The sequence below is a fragment of the Lepidochelys olivacea genome, assembly GCF_965140295.1.
Source record: "Lepidochelys olivacea isolate rLepOli2 genome assembly, chromosome: 7".
In the NCBI taxonomy this organism is placed as follows: domain Eukaryota; kingdom Metazoa; phylum Chordata; order Testudines; family Cheloniidae; genus Lepidochelys; species Lepidochelys olivacea.
The window spans coordinates 42,277,042-42,303,338 of record NC_140417.1 but is presented as its reverse complement, the minus strand read 5'-3'; the positions used below and the strand labels follow the sequence as shown (position 1 = coordinate 42,303,338).

Sequence of the window (26,297 nt, the reverse complement as noted above, 5' to 3'; positions counted from 1 at the left end):
ATGACTAAGGTGTTAGATCACTATCAGCATCAGCCAATAATTAAATACAGATATTTACAATCTTCATTACATACCTTCTTTCCTGTAATCACTGTGCATGTGGGCCCCCTTATGGAAGATAGTAGATTGCAGTTATTTTCTATCTGGTTCCCAAACTGGTCTGGAGAGATGACTGGTGTTCTTAGTTCCAGCTGCTGCTAAATGTGTCCATACAATTCACTGCAAAGAGGAGTCTCAAGGCCTTTTTAAAAAAGGCACTTGGAAATGAGTTACCTCTAATAAAGAATGTTACTACATTTGAGGAGAAGGGTATAGCAATTGCTGTGGTAGATAATATGCCACCAAGAGGGACTAAAGCTAGTAGCGATCAGTACTTTCCAAAGAGGAGGTGTGAATGGGAGAGGTGGTCACAACACAGTAAGCTGTGCTTCTCGATATGAACAAGTTTGAGAACCCCCAGTCTAGACAAATGACCACTGTTAAGTTTTGCCTTCTCATATACTGCAACAGAAATAGAAAAAACATCTCAATGCAATTTATACATGCATAATGGACTATTTAAATCCAAATGCTACAGCAGAGTAACATTTTACTTACTAATTTGCAGCTACTGGTACTGAAGACTATCTTTTTTAAAAAGAAACCAAAGTTGTCCTGTTTTAGAATGTCACAAATCCTAAACATTTAGAATGACAATACATAACAGTTAATTTTCATTGAAATTCACAAAGCCTCAATTTACAATCATAATTTCACATGACTTTTGACTTGCTCTTCTATTTTAAATCTGAACTATTGCTATTGCAGAAGATTTTTGCCAATCTGAGCAGTTCTCAGCTTGTCTCACATATTGTAGGTAGTATAATCAGTACCTCTCACCTCTTTTTGCAGCAGATGATGATGATGAAATGAACTTAACCTTTACTCTCACACCTCTCTCCACCTGAGATACTTTTCACAAAATGTATTTCACAGCCTTCCACAGTGGACAAATTCATAAAGTGTGTTGACCTGAGGAGATATTTACACAACTCTAAATGTTACTGTAGCATAACTGGTTTAAGGGGACAAGGAAAGAAACACATATCTTGAGTTTTAATGTTTGATCTTTATTACTTGGCTCAAAGATCACACGAGATTCATTTTGCCTAGAAGATTAAGCTGAAGGCCAGTCATGTCAGAAAGGTTAGTTTAATCTCATCCAATCATTGCAACATAAAACAAACATACTAGGCCATGCTTAGAAATTAACCCCTCTGGATGATGACTCACTTTTCCAAACCAGATGGGAATATGTATACCGCTTTTAGATAGTAAGGAGTAATTCTTGCAATATATTTCCAGAACTCTCAATTTTTACAGGTGAGATAGGGGTGATCATTTACTTATTTTTACATTCTGGTATTTTTTGTCTTTTACTAACTAAGATGCAGTCAATGACATTATTTGTAAATTAAAATAGAACTGACAGCTTCAGATTCTCCTTTTTATTTTCAAGTACTGACATACAATTTATTCACACTTGTGTACAATGATTTTTTACTATACAGTATATCCATCCTGCAAATGAGCAACCACTCTGATCACAGTATATTTAAAAGCAGTCTATAAAAATATCTACTATACATAAAACATTTAGCCATATAGAATTTTACAGCACCTTTGAAAGTTCTGAGATTAAAAACTCATATAGGGAAACATTTCCCTTTTATAACCATGCTTCCTTTGCTAGAACCAAGCTCAAAACTACAGTAGTCCAAACTCTGTCTTGGTAAACCTCTGCTTTTCAAAGCACATTAAGAAAATAATATTTGGGAATCTGCCTTGGATAACTATGGATAAAAGCTAGGCTTCCTCAATTTACCATCATTAAACATAAATAATCCCTACTGTAGATCGTGTGGCCCAGATCCAGAGGAAACAGGGCACAGTAGAGGATAGGGCTGTTCTTCTGAACTATGAACAAATAGGTGATCAGAAGGGAACCCACTATGTAGCATCTCTTCCCTCTCCAATATAAGCATCTTTAGGGTTTGTTTTGCTGTGCATCAATAAATGTCTTAGCAGTGCTTTGTGCTCTAACCTTAGACAATAACAATTAATACATCTAAATAAATATATTATTTACTTTTAAATGCATATTACTGGTTGCATGGATTACAGACAAAAAGCTTTTGATGCTAAGGTTCCAAGCAAGTGTTTTTGATATCCTATGCATTTGTTTTCTGAAATGAAATCTAGCTATATGGCTTACTTCCAGTACATTGACTATATTGTTAAGACTAGCTTAATAAAACAAATCACAACAGCAGCACATATTAGAGTCCCCTGCCCTGCATAAAACAAAAAACAATTTAGCCCCTGCCTGCAAGCTACTTGGACAGAACCCAGTTCTCTTCACTGAAATTCAACTAAACGTATTAACGGATAAATGCAAGAGTTGAATTAACGACCCAATAATACAAACATCAAAAAGATACTCCAATAACTAATGGCAGCTTTCTTCATTTCATTAACAATTAGGTATTGCTAACTAAATCCTATCATCCAGCAACACATGTACACTATATATATATATTGGCTTGGAACAAGGAAGGTAGTGAGTGGCATTGACATGCATAGAAAATTCTACCACTTTTTAGCATTGGACATAAATGCACTTGCAATTTCACAGAAAGTTAAAAAAGATTTTAAAAACAAAATACAGAGATGACATTTTAAAAAAAATCAATTTCCAAATTCACTCAAGGGTTTTTGTACTTATACAATTCTCCGGAGGCTAAAATCCTATTTTAACATTCTCCTCCTCTATTTACTTAATGCTCCCACATAGAAAACCTTATACTTTTAGGGTGAAATTCCCTCTATTAGAGCCCATTTAGGGTTTACATTGAAGTTTTACTGCATTAAAGTGATGCATTGGGTCTTCTGAGGGCCCACTGCATGGGAGTATATTTCACCCTGAATGTGGAAGATGTGTCCTCTCCTGGAAAGGCTGCTTAACCTGGATAGTACAGATATTCTGAAAGATATCTGTCATCTTACCCTTTATAATCTCTTTCTAGGGTAATTAGACTATTAACAAGCCAGCTATCTGTAGTTAAAACCATCCTTCCATAACAATCAACTGTATAATAGTGTACCCTCACCATGGTACAAAAATGCCATTTTGCATGGAGAAGATAAAGAAACTTACTGTGACAGCAAAGCCTCTCTCGCTGTCAATATAATATAATTTAATATATATAATCAAATATTTTTCTTGGCAAAGGGGAAAGCATCCCCATTTCAAAAGACACACATACACGGTGCTTTGCAACACCTGAACTATGCTCAAACATCGATAGGGGACGAAAAAAGAGTACTTGAGAAGCTTCCAGTATGAAGTGGTTTTGTATCAAATGGAGCCTCCAATGCATTAAATGCAGAATTTCACATTAAAAAAAAAAATACACACACACTAAAAAAAAGTCATGTAATTCTAGGCAGTCATTCACAGTAAAAATAAGAGGTACTCTTAGAAAAGCAATTACTGAAAAAAGTAAAAGTTCAGTTAAAACTTGACAGTAAGCCGAGAAGAGCAATTAACAATCTTGCATGATCCACAGGTGAAGAATAAAAACAGTTGAAAAACTGCATATTCACAGAAGAAAAATTAATAGCAACTTCACTGGGTTTCCCATAACTATTTCCAGTCTTGCACATTTCAACTTTCGGTATTAAGAGTCCTCCAGAATCGCGGGTTTTCCCACAAGTCATTGAATCACATTCTAAAAGCCTTACAGTCAGAGGGAGTGCGTGCATGTGACATTGCTTGACCTCCTTGGATGTCTTCTCCAGTCTCATGTACCTGAGCTATTTCCTTAGTGCTTCTGTAGCAGGCAGGGGATGTTGTCATGGTCCATGGCAGTTACAGATGATTAGGTACTGTCCTCAAGGCTTCCTCTCTCGAGCGATCCACACCTACATTCTGCAAGCCAAAGACAGAAAGAAGATTTAAGCAAAGTTTCTCCCTGCTTTGCAGTAGGTTTTTACTCAGTCTATGGCACATCACAAAGGGCAAAAGACAGACAGAATTTGGTTTTTTTACACAACACTTTGGACACATTTTCTCAGAAGACTTAATAAAATGAGACATAAGGCCCAGCCTACACCAGCCAGTATATAGAGTTCAAAAACCATGATTAAAACTTTATGCTAGCTATTAAGTTCTCTATAAAGCCAACTCTCTAATACCAGATCACAGACCTTCTTTGCTGCCAATAAAAAAGCATCCGTTAGGACATCTTTTAAAACACCATTACACCAGCTGTTAAAACACTCTCATGCTGTCCACTGAGCATGTGTCTTATTAAGTTTATCTTTAAAGATGTGGTTCCTTGTCCACACTGTGCACTATGTCAGTTTACCTGGACCTGCACTCCTGGTACGAGCATAACCTCAGATACAACTCCCAAGGAAAATGAGGTAGCACTATGCACTTAGCGATAACTGTCACACACCTCTGGGATTAGTTCCTGCTTGACTAAGATGGGGAAAATGGGTCAGGTCCCCGAGTTACTCACTTACTCATCCCCAAAATAGTAACTGTTCATATTTCAAGTTTTATTAGCTAGTAGCGGATTTTATATTAACTGAAATGGAGTGATTTCATTTTTGTTGGTTTCTGCAGTCTTAGAGAAAGTGTTTTTTAATTAACTATCTTCTCTGGTTTCACAAAACCAAGGTTACATTCAAGGTTATTTGCTGGATAAGCAAAATGTAAATAAAACTGAAGGGTCTATTCTCCCCTCCCCACAAGCATACAATTACTGTTAGGGCATTAGATACTATCATTCATATTATGGGGATATGAGCCACTGCGTGGCATTTAGATGTGATTTTAAAACCACTTTTTCTACCATCTGACTCCAATACTGTCCCCAAAGCTGTTTGGATAGCATGTGAAGTTTCTATACCACTCTAGTTTCACTCTGAAACCATATAAATTTTAACTGAGAAGTAACAAGTCTACAGAACTTGGGGAAGAAGATGGCAGAAAAGTTTTGCAAAGCGTTCTATAATGTAAAGCCCTTTCTTTCAAGAACTCATCCTGTTTAAAAGAAAGAGGAAACCCCAGCTGCAAAGACCAGTGATGCCACAGGAAAAACTCCCGCTGGCTTTCCATCAGGCCTGTTATCAATGGATGGGAAACATAGCAGCTATTGTTGACTTTGCCACAGACCATCTCCCAGTTCTGTGTTTTAACCATAAAGCCACTCTCCTACTATTAACATTATAAACTACCTTTACTGCACACTCTATCTGAATTTGCTTTTATTCCTGCACCTCAGATTTTCATGAATTGCACAAATTTCACCAGGAAAATAAACGATCTTTCTATGTAGTCTAAAAAGATATTTGAACTTCTTTATTTATTTTGTTTTGGTCTAAAGGGCAATGAGGGGGCAAAGCTATTGCAGTACAACTATTAAATAATAAGAGCTGGCACTTTTAGTGGGTTTATCAAGCTCCTCCTCTACAGCACACACCCAGTCAATGACTTGATTTTAAAAGAAAAATTAAAAAATGAGTTGAAAATTAATTTTGGGATGATTAGTTGCAAGCAACTCAGGTCTTTATTATACTTAATAGGATACTATCAAGTTACTGGAAAACAATTCATTTTCAAAAATACGTTTAAATGTGTTTCAGGGTTCTACACCTGACAATATGCCCAACAACCACAACTGCTAGTCAATTTTTGTGGTTTTAAACTCATATTTGCCTTTAAAAATATTCTTGTTGATCTGTAAAAACCTACATTAATAAGAAAATATACAGTGACTTATCCACAGAGGAAACAGCTAAACTGACTACACATAGAGTGCGGTCAAAAGCGCACACAGAAAAATAATTGAAAAACAGATACATCCGTTTTTTCCTCTACCCTATTTCAGCGACAGAAATCTAGCTCTTACTTGTGAAAATGGTATGTAGAAAAAAAGCCTGATTTTTTCTCAAGTTGAGGGCACCCCCACTTTTTCTTTTTTAAAACCTCTCTATTTTAATTCATTCCCTTTATTTCAAATCAGCATTTATAGCATTGGATAGACATGGAGAATATTTTCTCACACACTCTGAAGTGGCTAAGGTTTCTGAAAAGACTAGTGCCGGAGCCCTGATGACTTGTTGCAGGCTTTTTGACCTCCAGGCAGTGAATCTGTTCCTCTGCCCAGCAGAGAATCAAGAACAAGACCACCTTTCATTTCCATAAAATTGGGTAACAGTCCTGTTCCTGGAAGATGTTTCAGTAAGGAATACCATCTTAAAACTGAGGAAGACAATGTGTGAGGGTGTGGTCTGTTAGCTCACTGACTCTCCTTGCTGAAACAGTAAGCAAGCAGAACCTAAGAGTTTACAGTCTAATCAGAGATGTGCCTGTAGGCTCAAGGGACTGGTTCCAATAATGTTATTAAAACTTGGTTAAGACTCAAGACTAAGGCAACGTATCTTAGAGGAGATATGAGTCTCGTGAGAGAATTATGGAAACATCACTCTGTGGAAGTTAAGTTACTGGCAAGCCTGAAACCAAACCTTGAAACCCAACTAAGCCCATACGGAATCTCTCCAGAGGAAATTCAATAAGTCATTCTGAAGACACTGAAAGCTGAACTCTTAATGGGATCAGGGGGTTCCAGGAGTTGAAGCGAGCATTTATGATCTTTTCAGAGACTCCTTTTTATTGAGGCAATAATCTCTTGTGCAACAAGCCAGCAGAGGCCAAATTCTGGAGAGAAGAGTGACTGCCCTGTTTTTGAGAGACTACAAGGGATTTGGAGTCAACACCTGTCTATGACAGGTTTCAGAGTAACAGCCGTGTTAGTCTGTATTCGCAAAAAGAAAAGGAGTACTTGTGGCACCTTAGAGACTAACCAATTTATTTGAGCATAAACTTTCGTGAGCTACAGTATGCATCCGATGAAGTGAGCTGTAGCTCACGAAAGCTTATGCTCAGATAAATTGGTTAGTCTCTAAGGTGCCACAAGTACACCTGTCTATGGATATTTGGCCTTTAGCAAGCCAATCCTTGAATGGTCACAAATGAGCAATGATGATGGTATTTGTTCAATCTGTCCATATTTTTCAGAATAACTTGAGCAACACTTGGATCAAAATGACACATCCACCAGGCTCTTGGGACTAAGTTATTGAAGGATTGTCTGTGTGAGTTGCCTGAGAGCCCCCCAGTATTGGCTGCAATATCTTGATGGCTGGGCATTTGCTATTGATTCAAAGAGATGGTAGGCAAGAAGCCAAATTCCAGGAAATCCCAGGGAAAATAAGAGGAGATCAAGAAGTTGTGGGAGTAGACTAGGTGGAGGCCTAAGAGAAAAAAGAGGAAGACATCTCTATCAGAAAGAGTGCAATGAGGGAGAAAGGATTTGGGCAGGGAGAGGAAGGATGGCGTAGCTACACTGTCTGGTAATGAGAAGTTCTAAATCTTCTAGGGATTCATCTCGGCTACCTATGGCAACCGTATCTGTGAGAGTAGATGGAACCAGGATGGGAGCGAGCTTAATAGTCTTTTTACTGGCAGGAATTGTGCAACTATTGAGACTGCCAAGATGGGCTTATGCCTGTCTCCGTATATACTTGGTTTGCAAGAAAAACGAGTCTGGAAGGAATGAAGTAGGGAGGACAGTATTTTTCAGAAAGAAGCCAGACAAGGAGTTGCTACATACACTGAATGCAGACATGGCCAGTTTACCCCACACACAAAATAAAAATAAAAAAATACCAGACTAAATTTGTTAAAAGCATTCACATCCAAAACCCAAAAGGTAAAATAATACATAAAAATAAATGAAGAGTTCTTTTAAATCAGTGTACTATAGCAGCTTAGGCACTATAACTAGCTGATTTCCCTTGGAGCTCTGTACAATCAGCCCTGGGTTAAAAATCCATTCTGTCGTCTACTAGGGCTTTCTCTAATGCTACAATAACTGTAAACTGTTATTGAACCACTTACTCCATTGCCACATCCAGGCAGTTATACAAACTGAAAAAGTCCTCTTAGAACTACTTACTGATTCATACCTACACCTGCAGGATAGAAGTATTACAGGCATTAGACAGCAGAAGCAGCTTTAAGTTAACTTTGAATATATATTTACAATTGCATGGGATTCTCCTTAGTAATGGGCCACACTCTCTCTCATAGAATCATAGAATATCAGGGTTGGAAGGGACCTCAGGAGGTCATCTAGTCCAACCCCCTGCTCAAAGCAGGACCAATCCCCAACTAAATCATCTCTCTCATTTACTCACTATCTTGTTACTTTTCCACATCTCTGTTTTACATATCTAACTTCCCTGCAAACCTCTCAAGGATACCCATGGCAGCGACAGGAACAGAACCCAGGTCACTTGACTCCAAGTCTAATGTCCTATCCAGTGATACATGTTATCACCTGAAACTTCAAATTCTACACTAGGATTTTATCTGTACAATAGGTTATTTGCAGGAGCCAGCTAGCTATCACTTAATCTGTATCACTATCATATATAGGAGTTCATAATGGGGTACATGACCTCAACAGTAAACATCAAAAAAAGCAAATAGTTAATTTCACCAAAATGCAAAATTTCTGTAAAAAATGTACAAGCTGGAGAAATAGACCTATTAACTGCACAAACAATTTACACATCAAGGGATTTGTGATACTCTTTTAGATGAAAAGCAATTGCTTAGAAAACAGCCTATTTTCCAAGATTCGATGCTATGAAAACAAAGCGGCCCCTGTTACTCAGACACTTCTAATTTATGTTAATTTGGCCTCTATCACCAAAAAACAGCAAGGTCACGCTGCTACTCAAACTTTCAAATGAGCTACAGTCTCCTTTTGTACAGTGTGTAAAGGATTTTAGACACTGGCATGTTGCACTCTCTTGGTGAATGACTGCTTGACAATCAGTAGTAAACATGCCATCTTTCACACAAATGTTCTATTAATGCTTCGGGAGGTGTGTGCATCCATTTTGACCAGGACAACCTCCAGCCAACCTTTTTTTCTTTTTTTTAAAGTATAAATTAAAATCTAGGTACAAACTAATCTGAAATGGCCATTGCCCTTTGTATTGTAATGTACCCAAGGAAAGCTCTGACAAGATGTATGCACTATTGCCATGAAGACTCAAAGGTCACCCACATATGTGCTAGGAGCAGCATACTACTAAGAATAAGTGTGGCTGCTGCTTGCCAGACCATGAATAGGGAACTTTAAGATTCTGTGTTTCTATATTAATTCCTAAACAAAAGAAACCAAATGAAAATTGTTACTATGTGCACAGAGAACTCTGCCATCCACCCAATGCAGAAATATATTTTAAGAAAAACCACACACATGAAACTACTCATATACTTCTCCTCATTATGTTTGAAGTCTGGAATAAAATAAGCTTCAACTTGCTCGCCACCTCTCCAAATATAGATCATTAAAGAGTTTGGTAATCTAGCAGATCTACCACACTAGCACTATGGAACAGCAGAACTAAATTTTTTGCTAACTATGGAAATGTTATTTTCTGCTACATTTAACAGTCCAATCACTCCCAAGGTCAGGGAAACAAGTACTACTTGTGCCCAGCTTGTGCTTATCACACACAGTATGTTATGCATCGTAGCTTTCATACTTCATCTAAAGTCCAACAGTTACTGGACCTAAAAAAAATCAATTTGAAAAATAAAGCTGCAAGATCACAGGATTATAGAAATCTTTAAAAAAAAAAAGGTAAACAACAGCCAATTAAGGTTCAACAATTTATCCACAGTGAATTAGTATAATACAGTTTCACTTTGCCTGAACAATTTTAGACGTTATGTGCTGTACAATGATTTAAATATTATTTTTGTAATTGATTTCAAAGTGATTGGAATGATTTTTTTTTTTAAGATGTATTTTAAAGTAATGATGAAAACAGCACCACACATTTGATAGCTGATCTGGACACAGGTTCACTGGTGAGCAGGGACTGTTACAAGGGCTTCCTCAGGAGGTCTGGAAATGTCTACATTCTGCATAATAATAAAAATACAGAGGAGAATATTTATCATGCAGCAATAAGCAGCAGTAAAATATCAATCAGCTTCCTTCACAAGTACACAGCTGCACTTCAACAAAAGATTTTTCACTCAGAAAATTCAGTGAAGTAACAGCTTTTTAATGCATTAGTACATACAACAGTACAACTTATATAAAATAACTATCAATCCTACATAAATCTTATTGCTAACATTTCAGTTATTCACACGTAGAGGATTCCTATTATAGTCCCCAATCAGGAATACTCTTAAGCATGTGCTTAAATCTATTCCTACCCAGGAAAACCACTGAGCACATACTTGATTTCAATGGGAGTTGAGTGTGTAAACTGATTTCCCTGAATAGCAATACTTTCCTGAACTGGAGCCATACACTGCATTTCCATAGCATGATCTTCACTTTACTTGTAATATAGCTAGTTTAGAATACAAAAACTACCCCTGATGCGGTGAATTATGACAAAATCCCTCCAAGACTAAAATGGTAAGTTTGCAACCTATGGGTAGACATCTGATTATTTTGCAGAAGTTACACAGCATTGCCCATGTTCAATGCAGCATGCGTTCAAAGGGTAGACAGTTTAGCTGATAAGCTTGATGTTGGCTGCACCCATGCAGCTCAAGTTGGGGGCTTACAACAGTATCACCAAATTCAAACATAAAGTACCTGCTAACCTAGTACCCTCCCTACTGCTTTAAATAAAAACCAAGTGATGTGCATTCAGGTTCAGTTTGAAAGATCAATTCATTCTTCAAACCAAAGAAAATTCAATTCCAAAAATATTTTTTCCATTTAAAAAAAAAAAAAAAGCCTTTGGGCAGTTGGGTTACCTGTTTCTTTCTTTGTTCACCTCCCTGATTCTGTGTTAGGCGGAGCAAATTTCTCTTTTCTTTTTACGATAAAAACTGAATTAACTCAGCCTAAAATGAGTTTTTGCAATGAATAACCATCCTATCTCTAATTTATGAACTAAGATGTAGCAAAGGAAACAGATTTTACTGCCAGACAAAAGGCATTAAACTTGCTTTCTGAAATAAAATCCAAAACATCAGAGAGAGAACTCAAATGATTGTTGAAGTAGTTCCATAAGATTTATTATGGGAAAAAACAAAGATCACTCCTCCTTCATCCTACCCAGATAGAGACTGAAGTAATTACAAATCTGATGCTACTGTACATGAACAGTCAGATCTGCAGTCCAGATTCAGATAGATTATCTTTATTATAGAAAACATAGGAAAGTCAGTTATTCTACTCCTTTATACGTATTTTTGCAATGTAAAAATGACAGTCTTGAATTCTTCTTAGAGTACATAAAGTATTTTAAAACAGTTTTTTCAACATCTGCTATGCACTGTAGCATGCCTTATGTATTGATATGGAATTTATATCTAAGAGGCTCACACAGTACAATTATTAGGAAAGCAGTTTGTTTTATATTTTATTACATGTAATGGTAATTTTTTAAAATTAAATACTTTAGCTGTTCAGCTTTAATAAAGAGCTAATACATTTAATAAAATTAGATTTTACGTAGCAGTTACCATTTACACAGACAGCATAAAGGAAATATTGTATTCTCTAATACCACACTTTAATCCTGACCTAATCAACTTAGCCCTTCATCCTCCCTAGTTAGTTTAACTGTATATTATGAAGTTTACTCAGTATGGGTCTTTCAGAAGACATCTCAACTACAGGTCCCGCCTGTGACTCTCTATGGGTAATAAAATCCCCATGGGTCTTCCCTGAAAAAAACCTCAGGTTTACCCTGCTATCCTTTGCCAAACTTTTCCACTAGTCTCACTGCTGTACAGTTGTTGCCTGACTTCTGCCCTTCTCCCCAAACATGATTACATTTCAGCAGTACCAGATGTGTAGTTTGTGAAGCATTTCAGGTCAAAGGGTGCTAAGTAACAGCATTTGGTGCTCAGGTACACCTATTTATAACATTCAGAACTAATGCAGTGACTCAACAGGTTCTCTTCCCAAATAAACATTTTTAATAAGCTAACATCATAATGAATATTCCCAATAGCAATTTCCTGGAAATATGTGGCAAGCTGTAAGACACTGTGGCAAACTGAGGTTAACCAGCAGCTCTTCATCTGAACTGCATCAGACAGTCATTTGGATCATCACTGAAAAAAAGTCATGGCTTGAAAATAAGGATATTCACAAAGACGCATTTTGGCGGTAAACAACATGTTCAATTTGTCAGAATTGTTTAATATTCCACCTGATGGGTGAGGTGAAGTGTTTGCCAGAAAGCATCCCACTATTTACACTGTTCCTATTAAGTGGCTTTCAGCATAATATGCAAGCTGCGCCAAGAGGAATAGATTAAAATCTGGCAAAATGTAACACATGAAGGGAAAGAAGAAATGAAAGCGGTGAAGCATAAACATGGTAAAAAACATATATAATGAAAGCACTTGACAAGAATCGCTACTAAAGCCAATGTTTTGTCAACTCAGTGTAACCAAGACCATAAAACTTCTTACATACAAAAACTCGTATCTTCACACACACAAGGCCCTGATCACCACCACAAATCTCAACTTCTCACTATAATATAAATTGACTATACTGCACTAATGGATTCGCCTCAACTCTGCCCATATCATTCCTTGCAATGGTAGCCAATTTACTTCAAGGGAGACTTAAGGAGTAGACACAAAAGCTAGTAGCATAAGCACCATGCTTATCAAGTTTGGGTAAACTTTTATAATCCATCAATGGCAGAGCCTTTTGGGAGTAATACGGTCAACCCAAACTCATGTCACTACAGAATGCTATGGCACCACACAGCATCTCATACTCTGATACAGCAAGAATGCAATAAGTTACCACAAACCTGACTTCCTAACTAGGCTTACACATTACACACGTACAAGCCACTGGGGGGGTATACAGGTTGACCTTGACTAGCTGCATCCAAACTAAGAATTTTACACTGAGATATCTCAAGTTAGGTATCTCAGTGGAAAAACACCCCTATCTTCTGCAGTGAAAAAATGAAGTCTGAGTTGGCTGGGCTTGCTTTGAGGTGGTCAAGATGATAGATATAAAAACACCCATTTCTTCTCTGTGCTAGTGTTCCCACCGTTGGCTAGCATTGCTAAAAATTCTCAGCATAGACAAAGCCCTGTAATTGCAGTCAGCCTAAAGCAAGACAGGCTTCATTAATCCCTACTACCACCAGCTCTTGCACATTTTAGAAATGCATGGGGGACTATGCCAATTCCAAAGTGGAAAAAAAGCTCAATCAAAATTTTCCTCTAATGTTTAAAATACATTATCATGCACTTGTAAGTGAAATAGATACATGATAAGCTAGTTCATAACAGATTGAATAGCTTATACATTGCTTTGATCATTACTAAGTCTTTGGCATTTGTCTTTTCTAACATAAAAATATAAAAGGCATTGACTTAAAAGCATTATGTACACACAGTTGATATTTCTGAATGCAAGAGCCAGAGTTTACCTTTATGTCTGAAATGTAAAATTTATTTTCACAAACTTATCTAGCAAACAATACCCAGATGAGTAACGTACTGGTTACACAAAGTTGGTGTGCAAAGTTAAATATGCTCAGCAACTGGAGCAAATTAATTCTAAATGTGGGTAACAGACTTTTTTTTTATGATAATCATCTCAGAAAATGCAACGCATTAAGGTATTTGTATTGAATACTTGTCCTACCTCTGGTTTATCTCTGTGTGTGTTTACAGCTTCAATGTTCAGGAATATAGATTCCACCTTACAACCTGTTGACAAAAATTAACCCGATAAGCACTCAATGTTTCTAAAACTGTGTTGCCTTTTTAAAAAAGTTACAGTAAATATGTGATCTAACTTTAAAAGATTATTCCCTGTCCTTCCCTCCACCTCTTGGCTTTCACTTGGAATTCCTTTGCTAAGTTCTGATTGTCCTTGGCCTCACAATGAACCAACCCCAGTGGATTTAGTATTTATCCCAGTTTGGTGATTAATCCAGTTCTCATTCTCTTCAACCTCACATTCTTCTTATTACTTTTAACAAGACAGGGAAACTAAGTAATTCACTTTGTTCAAAAACCCTCAAAAATGATGCTAGGCATACACACAATCATAAAACTTCACATCCACTTCTGTTTTTTGGGATATTTTTAGCCTTAGCATCACACTGTAATGCAGAAGATAAATACTGACCTCAAACTTTTAATAACAGTGAATGTGACCGAATGCATGTATATGACAGATATTTAAAGGCCTACATTACTACGGCTGGCACAGGCAAGTCTATTAAATTATTATTACATTTACCTAACATTTTAACATTTATATAAATGGAAATCTAAAGCTAACCTCTGGGGAGAAGCCAATTTTTTTTTCCATTGGATGAGCCAGCAAGCTCAGAGAAAGTAGGAAAGCCATATTTGTCTCTCATGCTGGATTGGTTTTAACAGAAGCCTCCAGCAAAAATTGATCCATTTACAGACTAGCGACTATCCCGTGCATTAAAAATAAAATGATTGTTTGCAGACAGCAAAGCTGATATGGCCCAGAATGGAGTGAATTTACCCACCTGTCCTTATGTCGAAGACACAGAAGAAACTCACTAAATCACTTGCCACTAATCTGCACTCTCCGTAATTTGGTGGTCTGTCCTCACTCCTCAGCAATATTTAATAACCAAGGGCTGTAGTTCAGGTCTCATATTACTAAGACATCATTATTTTTATGAAATACACTACAAAATATCTATTAGTATGTGCTCTGAAACCTCACACAACATTAAAGCAAAGTACCATCTGTGATGCATTATTATATGTTTCTAATTAGTCTGTTCACTTACTAATTACAGTGAATCAGATAAGTTATAATGTATTCTTTCCCCAAATGCAAGTCAAGCAGAAATCCACTTTACTTCCAAAAACTAAAGCTACATCCACAGTCAGGATGGTACAAATTTGTACCATTCCTTAGAGGAGGATCTTTTTTTTACTAATATTGAGAAACCCATTTACAACTAGCAATGAGAGAAAAAACTGGGCCAGATGGCCATATCCTGCAGAAAAGCCCATTAAAAGGGGCTGCGGTGAAACTCTGTTCCTCAAGGGAGAATCTTATTAGTTTTTCCACTGGCATGCTCGTCCCCACACACAAGCAACAAAGGGTTCAAACCCCTGATATTTACTCCTGTGGGAATTCTGCCCCACTGTGCACATGCTGAATACATGATCCCTGCAGAAAATACATTCTGCTGGAGAGGTGCTGCAGTTACACATTATTCCCACCAAGAGCTGCTCTGGCACCCAAACAGAAGGCAACTGCTTCTGGGTGGGAGCAGCCCTGTGCTGATAGGGAGGAGAAAAGGCTGTGTTCCACACAGCGCCCTACTCCTGGGGCCAGGTGAGGAGGCACAGAACATGGAAGTGGATGGACAGAGCGGGGCACATGGGGCTGCTGACAGACTGGGGTTCAGAAGGGCTATTAGGGGGACAGACTGGGGCAGAGGCTGAATGGGAGGCAGAGGTACATGGAGATGGGAAAGGAGTGGTGGCTGAGTGAGGGTGCAAGGACACATGGAGATGGGGGAGATGGTGGCTGAGTGAGGGTGCAGGGCCATATGGAGATAGGGGGTGCAGGGACACATGCGGATGGGGCAGATGTGCATGATTGAATGAGAGAGGCTAGGAGTCAGCCAGGGTCTGCATAGGTGAGGCTCCCCAACAATCCCTCCCCACAAAGAACAAACTGTTCCATACTTCTCCCACCCACACCCAACAGCCCTCCAGGTTCACTCCCAGGCCTCTTTCCAGCAATTACTTCCCTCTCCCTTAGCCCCTCCATTGCTTCTGAGGGGTGCAGGAAATACATTTCTGTGTGGTAGTTTAAATGAATTATTATTTAAAGTTCTGTATCAATATAACTAGTAAGGAATCTATTTGTCAAAAAACATTTTCTGACATTTTTGTTGTCTGTATTGTTACAGACATACTTGTTGACAGGTATTTTTAAATAAATTACCAAAATAATTGAAACTGGTGTGATTATATTGTGCTCTGTTGACAAATAAAAAAATGCAGAATTTTAAAATATTGTGCACAGAATTTTTAATGGTTTGGCACAAAATCTCCTCAGGAGTAATATGTGCAGCTGTTGGGGAACTGTTCGATTCCAAAACTATTTGCACAGAGATTTCTGAACTGTCTGTCCCCCTTGCCATTAACTGAGAGATTCTCTCAGGGCCCCAGACCTCCTGCCTTGTCTCCTTAAGGAGGGTTCCAAAAGCACAGAGTTTTGTATATAAGTTAATATAGCATCAGATGGTTAACTTTTAAGCAGATGGCTCAGAGTAGGTGGTAGGGGAGTGTTAAGATAATAAGCATAGCGCATCTGTCCATCCCCACCAGTCACTAGGGATGAACACACTGCCAAGTAGGATTCTTGGGGAATGATCTGACACATAGCAAGTAATTATGGGAACATAGTACATACATAACATAGTACAACTACACTTGCAAGAAAGGGGCTAAGACAGTAAGTTCAAAGCACTAGGTAATGGCAACTTACTAGGGGACAAAGGTTTCCCAAACACATGAAACACACATGGGTATTACATATCTCATGCTTTATCATATCTTGTCTCATAGAATCCAAGTGACATATCAATATTAGATTCCCAGAAACATTAGCGAATGAAAATATTTATATATTTTAACTTCTGAAGACAAATTTCTTGAGGACAATTACAAATTTGCCAAATTTCATGGTTTCAGTTGGTGAAAATACTAAAAAATAGGTTATGCTGCACCTATCAATCTCACAAATACAAAAATTCCTCTTCATAAGCACAGCCTTCCTCCTATTTTAGTCAGTAGGAGCTGAAGTGGGGTCTCACTGTTGATTCTGTTTTCATATCTGGTATCTTAAAATACTGTTAATAACATTCAGGTCCAATGTCCAAATACAGACTACAAAGTACCCAAAATCACTTAACAGTTCAGTACAATTTCTATATGAAACACTAGAATAGTTTGGGACTGGTAACTTGTACAAGATGCCTTCCTTCTCCGTTAAGATATTTTTAAATACCAGAACTCCCAGCACATCTGCCTTGCAACTTGTTATAAATGATTTTGGACACCAGGTGTCACTAAACTGAAGGTTTCAGAGTAACAGCCGTGTTAGTCTGTATTCGCAAAAAGAAAAGGAGTACTTGTGGCACCTTAGAGACTAACCAATTTATTTGAGCATAAACTTTCGTGAGCTACAGCTCACTTGTAGCTCACGAAAGCTTATGCTCAAATAAATTGGTTAGTCTCTAAGGTGCCACAAGTACTCCTTTTCTTTTTACTAAAGTGAAGTGTTCTCTTAGCTTGTTTAAAAAGCAAGAATATTTTAGATCATTGTTATGAAGTCTGCAAAATCTCTTTTTTTTTTTCAGATATGAATTCCCCTAGTTTTTAAACAGCTATTTCCTTAATCTTACTTAGACCTGAACAAAAGCTAATTTGGATTTGTTTTTGTTTAAATTGGTATAAACACAATTTATATATATATATATTGTTTAGCCTTTGCCATTTGAATTCCATTGTGTAGCTAAATTGGCAAATGATTTTTTGGTAACTCGTTCCCAGATAAATCATGAGAAATTTCTCTCCATCTACAATTAACCTTCTGAACAGTGATTAGCCATCACAGTGTACAATTAAACAATTATTCTAAGGACAATGTAATGAAGCACATTAAAATAAGACATGCTGAATTAGGGTTGAGATAAACTTCAGAATCTAAGTAGTGATGAGTTTCTGAAAAGCCACTCTAATTAGAAATTATTGAATTTTATTTCTTGTATTCTGCAGACTTCTGGTAAATCTAAGAGTTTACATTTGCTGAAATACAATCTAACAGTAATAATTGTTAATGAAGAGTTTTACAGAAAGTGGGGACACAGCCAGGAAAAAAGAAAAAAAAATATTTTTCTTTAATAGGAAGGACCACAAATAAATATCTCAGAAAAAAACAAACAACCAGCAGACTCTTTGGGGGTAAAAGTTTGACAATTACCAAACTCCCATTTTATAGGCAACCTTCAGAATTTCACTTGCTTATTTTTAATTAGCAGTGGTATTAAATCAGTGCCCAGAGGACGCAACCAGCATTGGAGTCCCCTAGAGCTGTGTAGAACTGATCAATGAAATTGTTTTTAATTGTTCACTTTATTAATATAACTTCATAAGCAAAGTTTTATGAATGAAACAACATTCATTCATAAAACCAGTTACCACAATAACTGGCTAATTGAGTTTCACTTTCAATCCAATTGCTGCTTAACTCGCTGAAACTTACATTGTTTCAACATTGTAACTTCTGTTCACTGCTTGCCATTCCTTACACTTGTCCATACTGTAACTCAAACTCCATTTTAACTTGTCCCAAACTCCATTTTAAAATGCTCACTTCATTTTGTAAAAGCTTGCTGCAACCTTCATTTTTGCAAAACCCTGCTGTAATCTTATTAGTTTAGATGTGTGAATGAGGTATATATGGAGGATGGAATCAACCTCCAGCCCCAGCCTGTCCTGACGAAATAAAGTGTAAACACCCAACGGCTGAAGATGCAGACAACAGATCTGACAAAGGAAGAGGAGTCCACCCTCAAAAGAAAAAAACAAAAGTACAATTAAAGAAACATCAAAGTCAGGTTCTCAGATGAAAATCATGTCTGCAATTGACAGGTGATCAATCACACCGAACACAGAGGCAGCGTGACACAGCAAGACCTATAGACTCTGGATTCAAACTAAAGCCTACAAAAAGGATGGGGGAGATGGAAGACTTTGAAGGGTAACATTCTGCTGCCAACATGGAAGGGCATCGGTGCATGCCCAACAGATACCCAGCTCTTCCTTGTGCCCGGCTTTCCTGGCCAGTTAGCCACCACAAGCTACGAACCCAAGCCACGAACTCAAGCTACATTCAGGACTGGTAACTATACAGCAGCTGCAGAACCTCTGTGTGTGTGTATGAACGAACGTGTGAATGAATGTGAAACTGATTGAAATGTTATAGCTATAACTGACTGCCTACTATGATTCTTTTTGTATTCACAATAAACGTGACATTTTGTCTTATCCCCTCTAATAAGATCCTGCTGGTTTTCATTTTATTGGTATAACAGCTGGCACAGTACAAACATAGTCAAGGTGTGCTTGTTGGTGAAATATCATCTGGACTAAATTAATGAATACACAAGAAAGTGTCCACCTACACACACTAATTGGTATTTTCATATCTCCGTTATTATACACTTTTCTGCTGTAATCAAAACCCACAAATACATATATGCACACTCCCATTAATTTGGAAGGGAGTTATATATGCATATGTAAGGGCAGAATTTGGCCTTCAGCATTTATACATTTAACTATTTATTTTTCCAGTAAAGGAAATTTGTAAAGATGTTTTATGAAAAAGTATTTTGACTAAATAATTTTATTGATATTGGGAAAGAAAATTAAATAAGGACTTCTACCTAAACTTATACTGGAAAGGACTTCACTTTATGTATCTTTACTTTAATAAAATCAAGGGTGGAATTTGATAATAGCATGTTTACAAAAAAAAAAGTGTTTTAACTTACCATAAGCCACTGGGGTTAGCTTTAAGACACTATGGAGTGGGCACTTGAGATAAGGCAGTTGTTCTGAGAAATTGAAAAACAAAAATACATATGAAACACTGGGAACAAGAAAATTCACTGAGCTGTAGTGTTTGTTATTTTAAAACTATTTAAAAAGCTTTTCTTCCTAAGTGACACTGGAGACCTGTTTTTTGGTGGGGCAGAAAAACATTTGTGTATTCAAAGACAGAAATTGTTAAATATAAATTACACACCAGGCATCCAGAAATATAGGTAGGTCATCCATGAAAAAAAATTCCACTTGCCCATTCACCCAGGGGAAGTAACCTTTGATGGGCAAGTGAATTATCACGTTAGAATTTGCTATGACATTAACATGGCATCAAGGGAAGGGTGAGCTTTGTGCCTGGGCTGCATAAGTTGCTAAGACCATTTGCAAGGCTAAGGTGGACCCATTGTATTAAAACATCAATATTTATTAAGGGCATATACCTGCAGTCTTGTCCAGAAAGTAAGCAAGCAGACAGCGCATAACTGCTTGGTGACATATAACAAGCACATTTTCCTGCCTTTCCAGCTCCATAATTACGGGCTCTAATCTCTGAACAAGATCTTCATATGACTGGAAAACAAAAGCATATAGAGCAGTCAGAGGCTTACTTAGGCAGGAATTACTGCACAGTCAGAAGAAACAACTAATGCTAGTTGTCTTATAAACATTTTATTAAGACAGGATATTGACCAGAAAGGAGGCCTACATCTATAAAGTGCACTCTGCGAAAGAAAAATAAAAAAGCTTACAATTTTTTACGCTGTAGAGGAAGTGGTTTACTCATTAGCCATTATCTCTGGAGCCAAATTATCCCTCAACCCTCTCAAATATAGAATTTTACCATTTATCTTAATATTCCCTCGATTTGCATGAACGTCTATACTTTGATGTACTCTTACTCATACTTTTTTTGGTTAGTTTGTTTTTTAAATTCAGTTTCCCATTCATGGGTTATCCTGTGCTGGTAATTTATGGCCTGATCCTTCCAATGGGAAAGTACCACACCTTTCATTATTAATTTGGTTCCTAAGTTCTCTTCCATCTTAAATTTTTTTACTCCAATTCAGAAAAGCATCTTTCTTCAGGAAAGCATTTAAGCATGCAACTTGAAGTCAATGCAACTTTAGCATGCATTCAAAGTGGTTAAATGCTGTATTAACTGAAGCACACACTAAGGAAGATGAACAAAAGTCAAGGGTGTTTTTGTTTCTTTATTATTTTCCAAGTTTCTGGATTATGCCAGCTCAATAAAACTAAAAATTAAAAATTAAAAAACCCTAAGCTTTGCCTCATCTTAGGCAATCTCTACACTAGCACTTTTGTCGGGAAATCTTTTGTTGGTCGGGGTGTGAAAACACACACACACACACACCCCAGGCCCTGACCAACATAAGTTTCAGTGACAGAAGCGCCGACACAGCTACGACTGCTTATTTTGGGTGGTTTAATTATCGTCAGCACAGAGCAGCTACACGGGAGATCTTACTGTGATGCAGCTGCAGCGGTATAGCTTGTGCTACTGTTAAGGTCTCTAGTGTAGACATAGCATAGTCAGTTAACACCATAACCCTTCCTGTTTGGGTCATCTTATCCACAACTATTTTACTTCCACAAGAAGATCATGAGGGTGATAACATTTAGGTAGCTGCACTATATTGGCCTTTAAATAAATAAATAAAAAGTTTAGAGTCTGACCTAGATACAAAAGTGCCCATGCCTAGATGACTATTTAAACAAAAACATATACCTTTTAACCTGTAAGTTACCAGTGAGTAGTGACTAAAGCTTGTTTTCATCTGATGTCCACTTGTTGATCTTCTACCCATATTACACACAAAAATAAATAATAATAAAAACAATTAAAATAGTAAATTTACCATTAAAATAACTCCCTCTCTACTAAGACAATCAAAGAGCCTGGGTACTGTACAGCAAAGGAGACAACTCTCAAAGAATAGCGTTTTAGATTAATTTCTAAAAAACCTCCAATTTCACAGAGAATGACAGCCCTAATTGCGATTGTTGATTTGAACACTCTATAGAAAAGATAACATTCTCTATCAAACTCTATACACCTTTTTCACAGAAGCTACCCTGTCACCTCTAAAAGGCAGTCTCTCAAGTTGACTGTTACAAGCACACTGACAAGACACTATAAGGAAACTTTGATTGCCACCACCCATTCTGTACCTGGTACTTTCTCAAGCAATGAATTCACACACATAGATATCTTTAATAGTTCTTGTGTGTATGATAAAGCTAAAATATAAATGACATGAACGGTCTACCACTTTATATATTCTGATTTTGACAACAGTAATACTGAATATATTCCAACCTGGTAATATTGAATGACTCAGCTTTGCTGTTATCACCAACAAATACATTTATTTTGAGAAATTAACAAAATAGATTAATCACTAAGAGCAATGAGACAGTTTGAAATGTTTGTTAATCTTTCAGAGGAAGCACTGATGTAAAAAACCAACAGTCCTTGTTTGAGTAGATTAAAAACTTTTCAGTTCTGTGACTGTGTCATTACTAAATGGATTACTCACATCTAGAAGAAAACACTTTATCACAAACCTATTCTGGGCATGATGATCACTCAGACTATTGATGGAAGAGAGCATCAAAGCTTCATTTATGTACCAATGAAGTCCACTGCACTCTTCACAAATGTCAGAACAGGTGTTCTATTTGCTGCCATGAATCCTAATCTTTAGCATACAAAGACAGACCATATGACTATCCATTAATTGCCTCAGTTTAATTATATTAGTCTCCTTATAAAACTGCTAGCAGGTTCATTTTTGTTTCTGAAGTGCAAAACTTTTGCTAGATTACAAGGGAAGCCAATGTGTCTACAGATTTATATAATATTGAACCAAAAATGCATGTTTTATGTGACATTTACCACACACAAAGATGACAACTGTAAATAGTCTTGACAGCATATACCTGCATCTCTAATAATAATAAAACCTGCTCAGTCACCTTGTGAAACAACCAGACTATCAATATAAAAATAATGGTAACATACAAAAATCCTTCCAGGCATATTTCCAAATATGGTATTTATTTTAAAACCAAAAAAAACCATAAATCTTCACAAAGGGTGTATTCAACTAAAAGGTTTTGGCTAAATAAGATCTACAAGCTCCTATAGTCCTTCCACTGGCAAGGAAAACAACGTATTACTCAATTTTCTTCAAGATACCTAGCATCTTAAGAAAACATGATGCTCTCAACTTAAAAAAAAAAAAAAAGAAAGAAAGAAAAAAGAAAAAAAACAGCAGCATACCTCCCCCTTAGGGTATCTGTATCTGTATTTGTCTTGGTCTCTCAAGGCAAATTCAAGAGGATAGTTTTCCTGAATTTCTTCATATGTCATTTCTTCACAGACTCCCTAAGGGTAACAAAAACAAGTGAGCTGTAGCTCACGAAAGCTTATGCTTAAATAAATTGGTTAGTCTCTAAGGTCCCATTAGTACTCCTTTTCTTTTTACAATATGCATGAGCCTCATCAGGCCCATGGGCACAATAGTAGACCTTTATCTCCCATACCCACAGTGACAGACTTGGAGCTTCTGTGTAATAATTTAGTAATCCTGTAGGTGACCTAGTCATTGACATAGACTGTGTCAATTTCACAGTCATACTGTGGTAGAAGAAAATTTATTATCCACATATATTGCTATTATTCAATGCAGGATGTCCTCAGAATGACGACAGTAACCCCCAGATAAGAACATCCCAGCACACACTTGACAGACAACGGGGAAAGCTACTAGTTTCAAAGATCCTACACGGGGTCTCCAAAGAAGCTTCAAAACTTGTAAGTATAAGCGCCGTACAACTGTAAACAAGTGACAAGTGCCAAATATTAACAATTTTTTTCTCTCTCATAAGAACACACTTGAAGTTTTGGACCTAGAATTATACCGAGTGTCCTTTTTATCAGCTAGGTGCAACACACAACTTGATGGCATTTCTCTGCTTGCCTACAATGCAATAACCTTTGAATGTTGTGTATGATCCACTGCAAAATTTCAGGGAACATTCTAGATATCAATGGGCAGAATGCGATTGATTTTGCGAAAAGCCAGAAAACCTGATGGGTGAAATGAGGGAACATGCAGAGCTACTAGCTTCAACCAAATCTGCAATTGTCTACATATCAAAGAACTGGTTGATAGCAGCCATTAACACCTTTAACCTAACAATACTCTCCCTTCCCCATCTCAGCTCTGCTCATAGCCCCAATGGAGTTTTAAATGCAGACACTTAGTTGAAATGACTTATCTTCCAGAAAGGGGAAGGGGAGGAAGACTTAAGAATGGTGAGGAGGAAGAAGGGATTTGAGTGGGGTGGAAGAGAGGAAAGAACACCACAGAGCCCTTAGGAGCAGAGAGGGAGCTTGTGAGGGTGACGAAGGTACACATGCTCAGGCTACAGAAGAAATGAAATGTGTGACTGTTATGGGGTGCTCACAAAACCCCGCTGGGTTCAGCCCCCTAGCCCCGTTCCCCAATGAGTCAGGACCTCTTCAAGCTGGTGCAACATCCATGCTCTTTAATCCTGTGTCACCACCACCAAGCTCCAACTATTTACAGGTTATGTACAGGTTTGGCCTAGCACAGGCCTCAGTGGCAACAGAGTAGTAGGCTCCTGGCTCCTCCTGAGCCTACTCTCCCCTCCTGCTCTCTGCCCCCTCCCCTCCAATTCACTTCCCCCCTAGCTATTAGCCCCTGCTAATGAGGCTGGCAGCTGTGGCCAGTTTACTTGCCAGTCGTAGCTAGTGGCCCAGCCACAGTGGATTTGATTTAAATCACTAGTCAGGAAGACTTGATTTAATCATGGATTTCTACATAAAAGTGCATTCTTGTTGGTTGTTATAACCTTAAGACATATTCTTCACAACTCAGAGATAGATGAGACCCAAACTGGGTCTCTTTTACGGCCTGCTGCCATTATAGGTTTTCCCTTCTAGTGAGAGAATGGTATGGTAGATCTCAAATCAATGAAGGCTACACACTCAGAAAGACCTCAAGACTTCTGGAATATGCTGCTCAAACAGTTTCACTTTTGTTTCTACTGCCTGTCCCCCTCCCTTCTCACATTTATCTCTAGACTTCTTCTCTATTCCTCCCCCAACCATCTTCTTATTCATTGAACCTTTTGAAACTTTGCACTTTTAGAGAGAGGTAAGGGACTGATTCTATGTACACAAATTTGTAGAGGGACAATAGGGTTGAGGTCTGTTATTTCTTACCTCTATACATTATTTATTATTTATTTATTTTAAAACATTTTTGCTATTAACAAGCATGCTATCTCTGGAGACACAAATCCACAGTTTGAGAACTGCAAAACTAAGCATCTCTGATGGTATCTTCTAGACTGAGCACTGAGTCCCATTGGGTAGGCAGAAAGATTAACCTAAATAATCTATACAGAAGCCCCTGGAACCTCATAAAATTGTGTCCCTAATCCATGAACTATTGGAACTCATTTACAAAACTTTTTTTAATCATTACATGAATATAATTGTCTCATACTATAGAATTAGAATTTATAATCCCTATTCCATGATGAGATATCTTTGAGCTATAATATGTCTTAATTAAAACGATCTTTAGATAGGTTTTTTCCTCAAAAAGTATTTTATCAAAAAAATCCAATTTAAATTTAAAAAATCCAATTTTTTTTATTTTTTTTTAAAAAATCATTGATTTTTATCCACCCTGGGCCCAGCACCAACCCACTTCCCCTGACTGGGGCTGAAGTGGCAGGAGCTGATTAGGGCTTCCCATGCAGCGCCCTGCCATAGTGACACTTTAAGTTGCATATCGTTTAACCAAGACCAAGTCTAAATTCATTAGGGCACCATTTACTAAAACATGTAACACTGTCAATGAGGAAAGGCCATAAACCTTCTGATCTCCAGAACCATAATACTAATCACCTTCTAATCCACACAAGCCCTATTACTGCACAATAAAATGCTCACCATCCCCCATCCGAAACAGAATCACTTTCTTGAATAGTTACAAAAAAGGGAACCCAGGAGAACTTACTGCATCTATTTCATTCAAAACCTTCCACTGTTCATAAGGCACTCCCAAAGCCTCTGCAGTCTGAATTGTCCTTTTCATCTGACTGGTCCAAACTTTCAGATCCTTGATGTTTTGCTCATTAATGAACTGCGCCAAGCTCTTGGCAAACTGAAAAAGACATTAGAGATTGGATGAGGGATCAGTGCTAATATACTGTGGTTGAGTTGGAATCCAATCGGTTCTTGTCCCTCACTGCAAGTTCATTATGTTCCTTTAAAAAGGATCTTTAGACTTTTCCTAAGAATATGACAGTTCCTGTTCAGCAACAAAAAGATAATACAAAGATGATGACAATCCTCTCTGGTACCCCACTCCAGCCCCAAAACACCTTCCTCTTCCATCCTCACCTTACAAAGATTCACAGGTGCCCACTAACTAAGGAGCGCCACAAGTTTAAAAATCAA

General features: G+C 37.5%; 1 protein-coding gene across 7 annotated transcripts in view; it reads right to left on the bottom strand.

Moving 5' to 3' along the window:
- Positions 1 to 1,472: 1,472 nt before the first annotated feature.
- PFKFB4 (6-phosphofructo-2-kinase/fructose-2,6-biphosphatase 4) overlaps positions 1,473 to 26,297 on the bottom strand; it is a 90,551-nt gene continuing 65,726 nt past the window's right edge. For 4 of the 7 annotated variants that reach the window (XM_084634257.1, XM_084634259.1, XM_084634260.1 and 1 more), the window contains exons 9-15: positions 25,855 to 26,001; positions 23,079 to 23,183; positions 20,215 to 20,344; positions 19,723 to 19,785; positions 13,794 to 13,858; positions 9,972 to 10,057; positions 1,473 to 3,970 (exon numbers count right to left, since the gene is read on the bottom strand). In XM_084634257.1, the coding sequence (XP_084490383.1) occupies positions 9,998 to 10,057; positions 13,794 to 13,858; positions 19,723 to 19,785; positions 20,215 to 20,344; positions 23,079 to 23,183; positions 25,855 to 26,001 (570 nt within the window). In that variant the 3' untranslated portion in view covers positions 1,473 to 3,970; positions 9,972 to 9,997. Of the gene's footprint in view, positions 3,971 to 9,966; positions 10,058 to 13,793; positions 13,859 to 19,722; positions 19,786 to 20,214; positions 20,345 to 23,078; positions 23,184 to 25,854; positions 26,002 to 26,297 lie in introns of all 7 variants that reach the window. The other 3 variants (XM_084634255.1, XM_084634256.1, XM_084634258.1) reach the window with 3 other exon arrangements.